This window comes from Manduca sexta, chromosome 4 (genome assembly GCF_014839805.1).
Source record: "Manduca sexta isolate Smith_Timp_Sample1 chromosome 4, JHU_Msex_v1.0, whole genome shotgun sequence".
Taxonomy (NCBI): domain Eukaryota; kingdom Metazoa; phylum Arthropoda; class Insecta; order Lepidoptera; family Sphingidae; genus Manduca; species Manduca sexta.
The window spans coordinates 5,202,701-5,213,562 of NC_051118.1; the positions used below are offsets into that span (position 1 = coordinate 5,202,701).

At 36.0% G+C, this 10,862-nt stretch overlaps 1 protein-coding gene across 1 annotated transcript in view; it reads left to right on the forward strand.

Annotated features, from left to right (window-relative positions):
- The first annotated feature begins 1,862 nt into the window (after positions 1-1,862).
- LOC119190384 overlaps positions 1,863-10,862 on the forward strand; it is a 39,696-nt gene continuing 30,696 nt past the window's right edge. Inside the window, exon 1 of the mRNA XM_037442140.1 lies at positions 1,863-2,014. Coding sequence (XP_037298037.1) covers positions 1,863-2,014 — 152 coding nt within the window. The remainder of the gene's footprint in view (positions 2,015-10,862) is intronic.

Genomic DNA, 10,862 nt, shown 5'->3' on the forward strand with positions numbered 1-10,862 from the left:
AGGCCATGTTCATAAGAGCAGCGGAAACCAATATTAATTTAATTAATAATCTTATATTACTTCATACTAATTATAAGTTCTTAATACCATTATAGTAAATAAATTGCGAAAGTTTGTGATAATAAGTAATATATGGATTAATATAATATGGAATGGATTATAACTGTGATCTGATTTGATAGATTGGTACGTAGGAGACTTTTGTCCTGGGATAAAGAAGTTACTGCCGTCAGTGGAGCCGCGAACAATTAATAAGCAATAATTGAAACAAAAATAATAAACTTTCTAACTCCTGTTGTCGTAAAACTATTGTTCAGTACTCGTAGAATGGTGATTTACAATTTTTATTTCAGATAAAATAAGAGATTCTGATTTTTTTACCCTATGTAAAAATATTTTGTAGCATTTTAGGGATGTTGATAAATTATATTTTTTCGTGTTAGTCCATGAGAGATAGTCTACCTTTGAATAAATCACGTACCTATATATTTGAAATAACAAAACATTTGTTTACTAAACATAATCTATACATATTATAAATGAAAGTCCCATTTTCTGTCTGTCTGTATGTTATCGATTTTCTCAAAATTTACTAAACGGATTTTTATGAAATTTTGTATAAAGATAGTTTAAGACCCTAAGAAGGTTATAGGCTATATATATCCCGAGAAAATAGCGGGTCTTTTATCCCGGAAAACTCCTCCACGCGGGTGAAGCCACTAGCAAAAGCCAGTATTATATATTTATTACGAGACTCATGAAAATATAACTTAAAATAACAAAATCACACAACAATTAATCTTATAAATGTTCAGTGAATAATATTGTGATACTTGTTTTCATAAATATTGTTTGCAGACTTCAGTAGGTTTAAACCGATGATCGTTTGATGACTTTGAGTTGTTAACTCAAATATTCGAGTGAACAGTATCAGACATTAATAAAGGACTTTTAGGAGGGAACTACGAAATGACTCTCTAGTAAATATTTGTTAAACACAATTCAAAATTTCATTACAATGGAATTTCGGAAGCGTATTATTTTTTATTTTATTTGTATACTAGCTGTCTAACATAATTCCGTTTGGATCAATCTCATGTGTTTGCGGGATATAATAAATTACTTTTAAACACATTATACTATGTATGAAACACTATATTAAAAATATAATTTTATTTAGTTAGTAGATAAGATAATGATTAAATGGGTAAAAAAAGAATAGCTTGGTGAATATAACTCGAGTTGACTATAACTATAACTTGAGTGGACTCGGTGGAGATTGTGTGAGTGTGTCGACTTCTGACGATGTGCTGGTGCCCCCCGATAAGTATCACCCCCCGCTTTCCGTTGCAATAAAATTACTCCGTGGTGGTGCCAATCCACCGCCCCTAATAACTGCCCCGAAACGTAATTCAATGTCGTCGCCAAATTGCCTATATGCATCATTAAAGGATACTGATTGGACTGATATATATAAAGAACCTGACATTGACTTGGCTATCGCTATCTTTTATACAAAACTTAATGTAAATATAAATAAATTTGTCCCCTTAAAAAAGTATTACTTAGGAAAACGCCCATATACATATCCATCTTGGTACACGCAAGAAATTATTAACAATATTCACAATAAATTTTATCATCATTTAAAATATAAGACCGAAGGAAAAGTTTATAATAGAGAATTATTTAAATACTATAGAACGCATGTAAAATTTTTAATTAAATCTGCATATGACTTGCATATCAGAACCTTAGAACGTGATATTACGAGTGACCCAACAAAATTCTGGCGGTATATCAAAAGCAAACGGAACACAAAATACACATCTGATGAATATGAATATAACAATGAAAAAGTAATGGGGCAGCAGGCTACAAATGCCTTTGCAAGCTACTTCAGTTCGGTTTTTCATGAGGGTAAACCGCAGCTGGACGTTCTGCTAGCCCAACGAGACAGTGATCGAGATCAAGCGGGTAGTGCTGCTAGAGTAGCCATCAAGAGTATTAGTTCGTCAGAGCTTCGACTTGCAATTCGCCGCCTAAAACCTAACTCTGCCGCTGGTCCTGATGAGATTCCGCCTTTCCTAGTGAAGGACTGTTTTTCGATCTTGGAAGAGCCGCTATTATACCTCTACAACCTTTCTCTTAAGACATCGACCTATCCGAAGCAATGGAAAATATCCAGGGTAACGCCTGTCCCTAAAGACAGTGCGACCAAAAATATTACCACGTATAGACCTATAGCGGTGCTCTCTGTATTTGGTAAGTTATTTGAGAGTATTATTGATCACAGCATAAGACAGCAAATCGCTGTCTGGGTTGCTGACGAGCAGCACGGTTTTAGGGCGAAACGGTCGACGGCAACGAACCATATTAACTTTATTGATTACGCGACCATTGAGATGGATGCCGGTAGACAGGTGGACTCTGCGTATTTCGATTTTAGTAAAGCGTTCGACATTGTGGATAACGATATCCTTCTTTGTAAAATGGCGTCTTTGGGCTTCACACCAAAGTTACTCCTTTTTATTGCATCTTATCTACAGGATCGAATGCAATACGTACGTCTGAATGGATGTGAGTCAGATTCTTACTATACAAGATCAGGCGTTAGTCAAGGTAGTTCTTTAGGGCCGACTTTATTCATAATTATGATCAATGATCTGTTGAAGGTAGTCAATACTGCACACTGCCTTCTTTTTGCAGATGATTTAAAATTGTTTGTTGGCGTAAATAGATCTGAAGACTGCATAGCTTTGCAAAATGATATAGATGCTGTTTTTAATTGGAGTGTGGAAAATCGGCTAAATTTTAATATAGCTAAATGTAAAACCATATCATTTTCTCGAAAGCGCGAACCATTGCAATTTGGCTATCACATTGGTGGTAAATTAATAGATCGAGTTGACCAAATTAAAGATTTGGGAGTAATATTAGACTCTCGGTTGTCCTTCCAACAACACATTTTGACCACCTGTGAAGGGGCCAACAAAATTCTAGGCTTTGTAATGAGGGTTTGTTCTACTTTTAAGGGCTCCAGAGCAGTAATAACGCTATACAAAGCCTATGTCCGTAGTAGACTTGAATACAACGCTATAGTGTGGAACCCGTACCAAAGCATGTATATCTTGTTAATTGAGCGAATTCAGAGAAAATTCGCTCGATATCTATTCAAACGGGTGTATGGATATTACCCATATTTATACCCTTCTATGTATGTCACGGGTATGGTAGGGTTGAATACTTTGGAGTACAGACGCAACCTTTTGCTCTTGATACACTATTATCATCTTTTTATCAACAAAGTAGACAACCCTACAGCCCTTGAGCGGATTGGAATTGCGTGCACACCGGCTCGGTTTATGGTTAGTGATGAGAGAGTGGAGGGCCCGCGTAGGCGCAGGAATCTGTTTGCATTGCCGCGGGAGTGCGCACACGTCGCGCCGCGTCAGCACCTACCGCCCGGGCGGTCGCACTCTCAATGCCGTGCACGCTCATCACACAGATCTGGATATATTTTATAACAAACCTTGTCATGTTTACAATAGTATTAAGTTATATTTAGAAACGCTTCAAAATGTTCCTTAGTAAGTTAAGTGTTGGAAATAATTTTAGTTATTTTGTTATTTGTTTGAATTTTATTTTATTGTTATCGCTGTCATAATATTGTTAGATTTAGAGTTAGATTATATTGTTAGATGTAAGTGTTTTGGCTAAGTGCTGTAAACTTTCATTGAATTATAATAATAATAAATAATAAATAAACTCAAGGGGTGAAAAGCGCGTTTACTGTTACACTTGTTGCCAAATAAAGCATCTTAATTCTATGTAAAATAAATCCTCTAGTACCCATTATCTATCCCAGAAATTGTAGATTTGAAATACCTATACACAGTTAAATTGTAAGGCAAAAAGTGAGTGCCCTAGTTCGGCAGCTTGCGACTTAGCTTAATCTTTTGGATATAAAAAGCATGAATCAGTGAGTATGTACCTATATTAAAATTGCTTTAGTAATTTGTTGTTTTACTTAATTTCGAATTTCTCCCTTAAGCACTATTAATATCGTTTCATGGATGTAATTTAATGATTAATTATCTATTCTAAGTACTAATAAACATTTATCATTAAGAATCGCTTCGCTCATCACCAAAGCGTATTACAACAAAAATTCCAATCGTCGATCGCGTCCCGTCGATATTGCGGGCATCCGCGAAATCGTCACCCGGCGACACAACTATTTCATAAGACGTATAATTGGAATAGCCGCAAAATACCCCCCATCGGCCCCCATCGGCCCCCCATCGACCCCCCACCCCCCGTCGGTAAGGTGCGGCTCTCATTGTGCCGATGCGTTTGATTATTGTGCATAGCTTTCATGATTGAAATGTTTTTGGTTTTATTTGGTATTTTTAATTTCACGTATGGAATTTTGATGGAGTTGATAATTGAATTATTTATTTGGAATTATTATTTTTTACATATTCAATTTTACCTAATATTATTATTGATTAAGTTGACTTATTATGTTTAAACTCCAGTATCTTACTGTAAGTTTTTCATCTCTGTAAGACGATCTTAATACCGTAAACATCAAAGTAGCTTATCCAAATCTGCATCACCTACTGTGTGAGCATGTCCAGAACCTTGGTCAATATGAATTTACGTTAGTCGCTTTCTACGTATCGATAAATAAGGATACTTCTCTACCAACCCTTCTGCGAGACTCTTTTTTTTTAATTCTATATATATTTTGGAGTTTTATCCATAAGGACATGCCAACCCCATCAGAACTATATTAACACAAGCACAATAAATGAAAATATATTAACTACATACAATATAACGTACTCGAGTGTAATGGTTACAAAATACTAAAACTAATCATCATTAGTTGCCAAGAGACATAAACATTTTGCCACTTCTCTTTGAGACTTTGTTAAAATAGTTTTGCCTCTTCTGTATGAGACTTTGTTCAAACAGTCTGTACTATTCCAACATCTCATTTATTTATCTTAATTTCTCTAATTAATATATCTCTTTCATGTTTCCTTTTCACACAATCCATCAGCAAATGTAGAACATCTTAAATTCTACTAGATTCTTCTAAATTATACTTAATTCCGTTGTCCCATCATTATTATAAGCTATAGGATATCTGTCTTTCAGTATCTAGCGACTCCTTAACATTGATATCATCATTCCTTCCTCAAGTGTGTAATTGAAATCGCAATCAACAGTACATAAAAAGAAAAGAACATTTCCAATCGCTCACGGTAGATTACGGCTTAGATGGTAAACCGAACCTAATGGGGGTGGATTCCACCCCAGGGAGGCACGTGTAGACCTTAATGATCCCTGTAAGGGACACAGGTGTCCCGCGCAATCTGCGAGCGATTATTTAGTTAGTTTTAAGTTCTTGCACTTTCATTTGATACGGATTGAATTGGAATTCCTTAGCTGCAGTCGCTTTGGTATTGGTATTTTAGTAATGAAGATTATTGAAGCTTTGTTGTGTTTTTAATCGTGGTTAATATTAATATTTTAATGGAGTTAAGTAAAATAAAAATATTTTATTAATGTATTGCCACTTGGCATTCATACTACATTTATATATTATATACTAACTTTTGATCGCGGTCCCGCCTGCTTGAAACAGTTTTTCCGGGATAAGTAAGGGTAGTAGCCTGTAGAACTTAGATATTCCATTTTTTTTAAACTCAAAAATTAGCTTAAATTAAAACAATCTAACATAAACAACTAATTACAGAATAATGCCAATAAAACAATTAGCTCATCAAACTTAGAAGTCAAAAATTATTATACAGCATGATTGCAGCATTTGTCTTTAAAATAAAGAGTTGAACCCGATACGACATTAACAGAAGATTTATGTAATATGACTATTAAATTTTTTGTCAGAAGTATGGACCACACCTGTATTTCGTCAGCAATGTTAGATCCCATATTGTATCATATACTTTTTTTTTATTGCTTTGAATGACGAGATGATCTTGACGGTCGCCTGATGGTAAGCGATAAAACCGCCCATAAACAGTACAAACACCATCCAACACCTTGAATTATAAAGTATTGTTTGGTATTCCACTGCAGATGTTAAGTCTCATTATGTCCAGTAGTTTAAACACTGGCTACAATGTCCTTCAAAGCGGGACATAACTATGACTATACATTGCTGCTTGGCGGCAGAAATACACATTGCGGTGGTACCTACCCGGACCTCACATATGAGACACCTACCACTAGTAAAATCTAAATATTGTTATTGACTAACATAAAGTATCACGCAACATATAATTTGAACATAGGACCTGGTGGTCCACAGTTTTTGTACGCAATCATTAAACAGGCGACATTACGTCCATAAATCTTTAATATTACCAACTGTAACAAATTAATAACGTTCATTATTTTTTAAATAAACCATCGCGGAATCTTCTCTAAACGTTTAATAGAAATTCAAATAGCGTGATAATGTCTAGCATTAATTTGGGAAGCTATTGTCGTATTAAATGGCCCTCTCTCTTGGAAAATAGCCGCGCTTGTTACAAACGGGAGAGATATCTTAACCCTGTTTAATCTGTGTCCCCTTGTTTGACGCCAAGACTTTGGTTTTGGTAAAAACTTTGGAAGTTGCTAGAGATGTTTCAACCAATGTTATGTTATATCACTAGCTTTTGCATCAGTCCGCCCGCTTTTAAAAGTTTTTCTGGAATAAATATTTTCCCGGGATAAAAGTAGCCCATAGTACGCAGGAGTTATGTAACATATATTTAATTGATTTTTAATTATTTTTCATGTCTGTAGTCGTGTAATTTCTAAAGACGTAACACAGACAAATTTAATATAGTCCTCTCATGCGATTGACTCACTATTGGGCATCAATCCCGTGATAAATTATAGAAAATTTGTATTTTTACAATCAAAAGACAATAAAAGTTATGCGGGATTGAGATTCACGGCCCATATGATTTTTTTTGGTTCTTAGATAAAATTGCGGCCAGTACATAAAATTTATCGAGGTTAAATAATAATTAGAATATTGTTATTAAATTTAAAGGTTTCTGTCGAAATCAGCACATCTCTAATTTACAAAATCACACGTAATTTATGACAGCGTGGGTGGACGATGATGACTTGGCAGGTCTTCGGGATTGTTTTAAAAGTCCTTCGGTAATACCGTAATCTATGTATAAACTTCAGAATCTATACCCACGCTCATCGTATTTCACTATCGCTGATGAATACTATAACTTAACGGCATCGTGGAACCCAGATACCTATGTTATCTAACTAACTACTCCCGGTTTCAGACGGTACACCGCCAGAACCCTAAGTTTTGAAAGATCCAAGGTGAGGTGGGATTTCTAATTAGTTTTCATCTATAACAAGTGTGTAGGCTTTTTGTCAGAAGGGCGTACATATAGGCTATTAAAAAGGCGATGGCTTAGTTGGAGAGGAGGTACAGGCCGTACGTATATTATAGGCCTTTAAAATAATATAGCTTATTTGGAAATGAAATGATCTGCCAAGATGCATGTCTGAGATTAAATATCCAGGCACACCTAAGACTTTTCGAAAGTTGTGTATCGTTTATCAATTATCGTTCGCTTTAAAGGTGAAGGAAAACGTAATAAAACCTACATACTTGAGAATTCTTCATTAGAATTCGAAGGTATATTAACTCTGTCAACCCGCATTAGGCTAGCGTTGTAGACTAAGCGCTAATCTCTCAAGGTAGTAGAGGTGGCCTGTGACCAGCAGTCAGTAGATATACAGTGATGACATTAGCCAAGTAATAGATTAGTTTTATCGAAAAAAACCTAATTTCTTCCAAATCCAACGGATCTAGACGAACATGACAATTAGGGAAATTTATTTCTCTCACCTTTTCCAATTTTTAAACAACGATCTAAGCTAATCTCCAAATTTTCCTTCAACAGCGGGTTTTAATAAATTCCTTATGATGCAAGCAAAGTCACTGAACCATGCAAAGGGTCGTCTCTTATATTAATTTTGTACGACACGCCTCTAGGTAGCGCGTACTAAATTTAAACCTTTTGCTATTTTCCGTACAGGAAAAGGTCGCAATGTAATAAACAACAGAATAAGCTGAAAATAATTGTGTAAATTACAACGTCTGTTCTTTTTGATTCACCATTTCTTTATCTTTTCAAAGTGGCTTCACGGCCTACTGATCTGCGTAGTCCAATTATGCTATCGACTATTGAGAGTGGTTGCTTGTTTTATGATAGCTAGAATTATGCCGGCCTGTCTATTTTATATTTTTTTAGACTATAAATGTATTCCGTCTACAGGAGCGAATCCGTCTTGTCATTATTACGGATGTTCTCATCAATGGACAGTTTTGTTACTCGTATAGGTTATGTATTAAAAAATTAACTATATATCTATACTGCTATCAAAGCTGTCCATTGATTAACACGCCCGTAATTGAAAAAAGCCCGTAGTTAAAAATACTGAAATTCTGCTTAAGTCATACTTGAGCCCATCATCATCATTAGCCACAGGATGTCCACTGCCGAACATGGGTCTCCCCAAAGATTTCCAGATCGACCTATTATAAGCAATTAATTTACGTTACTAATACTCCTTACGGTTAACCTTCAACAATGAAGAGGCACTTAAAGAAGAAGAAGAATACTCCTAATAACTTAGATGCAATTATAACAATATCCTTCCATGGAAGATATATGTAAAAATATTTAATCTATGTGAATCTGTGTGGCAATAGCTTCCAATTTTCCTAAATTTCATCCAAATTACGTCAGACTAGTGCGAGTGCAATATCTGTCACTGTCACAACTGTAAACTCAATTTAAACATCAACCATACATCGCAATTTAAAATGCACGCATCACGCCTTTATCAGGTAAAGGTTAGGTAGAGGTGAAACCAAGGATCTCACTTTGCGACATGTGTGTCCCCATGATATAATATGGGGCTAGCCTATCAGCATTTATTCGGAACTAATTCCAGTCTCCAGGCTTGAACAGCAAACCCAATTTCCCTTTTCCCGGTCCGAGATTCGAACTTGGGACCTTGAAGCGGTATTGTACTATGCCACATACTATGCCACTGAGGCAGTGTTATTTAACCGAAAAATGCTCCATTATACCTGTCCTTCGAATAGGACGTCCGTAATTACAACATACGGATTCACTCTTATAGACCGAATAGGGTACCCTGACCTTAACCTGTAATTTTTCATCAGACCACAATAAAACGTATCTATTTTTATTGCAGTTAAATGACAATACGATCGCCTATAAATAGTAATATAGGAATACCGTATAGAAGTCTCAATTTCAGAGTAGTCTGTGCGCTTGTTAACTTGGGACGTAAGGTTTTTTTGTTGTGTATCAAACCCCGCAATCAACACCGGGGGAAGCCTGTTAATGGGATACTGTAATCCTCTGGCTTAGCAACTGCAGGGCTCCGGCGGAGAGTTGTGAGAGAAACATTGGTGGAGGATGTGTGGGACACGAATAGAAACCCACTTTAGGATGGGCGGAGGGGAGAAGGAGGAGAAATGTTCGCGAGCCCCAAAGAGTATTGACAACCAAGAGGTATACACACTGAAATCTGTGCCTAGGGTCACAGTAAAATCCCCCAGTGCAAGGGCGTGCGTAAAGTGCGGAGACCGAGAGCACAAGCCTCGGGGATGTCATAAGGTGTTAAATCTTGTAATGCACATTACCTTGAGTACAAAGTCCTTGAAACCAGAATACAACAACAGTGCATGCTTGTAGCTTGGCAGTAAAAATAAAAATCGCAGTGGTACCTACCCAGACAGCACCTCGCCGGTGATAGACCTGTAATCAGTGAAAAGTGGGGGCAATATTTTTTTCCATTTAGTAATGTGTGCGTGAGTTAACACATGTTTACAAAAAATTATGAAATCTATAGTTAGTAATAGCAGCCCAAATATAATTCCAAATATGTAACACTATAAAATATTTACTTCATTTTGATTACAATACCGTTCTAAGTCCCGATAAATCTGTAATGGCGAGAGAAATAAAGTACAATCTAGATGTCTCCGCGGAAGCGAAACAGCCGAGCTCTTATTTTATCACATGTCTCGAAAACATCGACAGTATTTAAAAACTCATTACTCACACCTGAAGGAAATGTTTTAAAGTCGTACAGTGTTTTGTTGTGTTTGGGACATTTATTCTCTTTAAGAGGAACTGAAAACAGTTAATCAATGAAAAGGTAAATATATTTTTCTATCGAACCGTCACAAGCAATTTTTATAGTTGACGACATCATGTTAAGTGTTTTCTGATGTATTTCCGAAGTCAATAGTCCAACAACCATGAAATTTTTATTAGACCACACGGAAAGTACCAACTTTCAAACAAAAAAGCATCATCAAAATCGGTTCGTTCACCCAGTCAAAAGTTCTGAAGTAACAAATATAAAAATACAGTCAAAATGAGAACCTCTACCTTGTTTTGAAGTCGGTTAAAACCACGATAAAATACGAGAAATAATTTTATTTGGATGCCTAACATTCGCATAAACATAACAACTCATGATGTTCTTTTATGACCTCTGTAAGCAAACGAGCTAGTGGTCCGTCTGATAGTAAGCAGTCCGCCAAACCATGGGCTTAAATAATGACAGAGGCACAGCTAAGCCAAAACTTCACCCAATTTATTGCCTACCGGGACCTGAGCACTCTTGTAAAGTCTCGGTTAAAGGACAAATCATAGCGCTCAGGAAACACCGATGCATGAAGTCCATTCCAAAGTTTGCACGTGTGCAGAATTACATAGTCTCTTTATAAACGGAATTAATATTACTATTCAAAA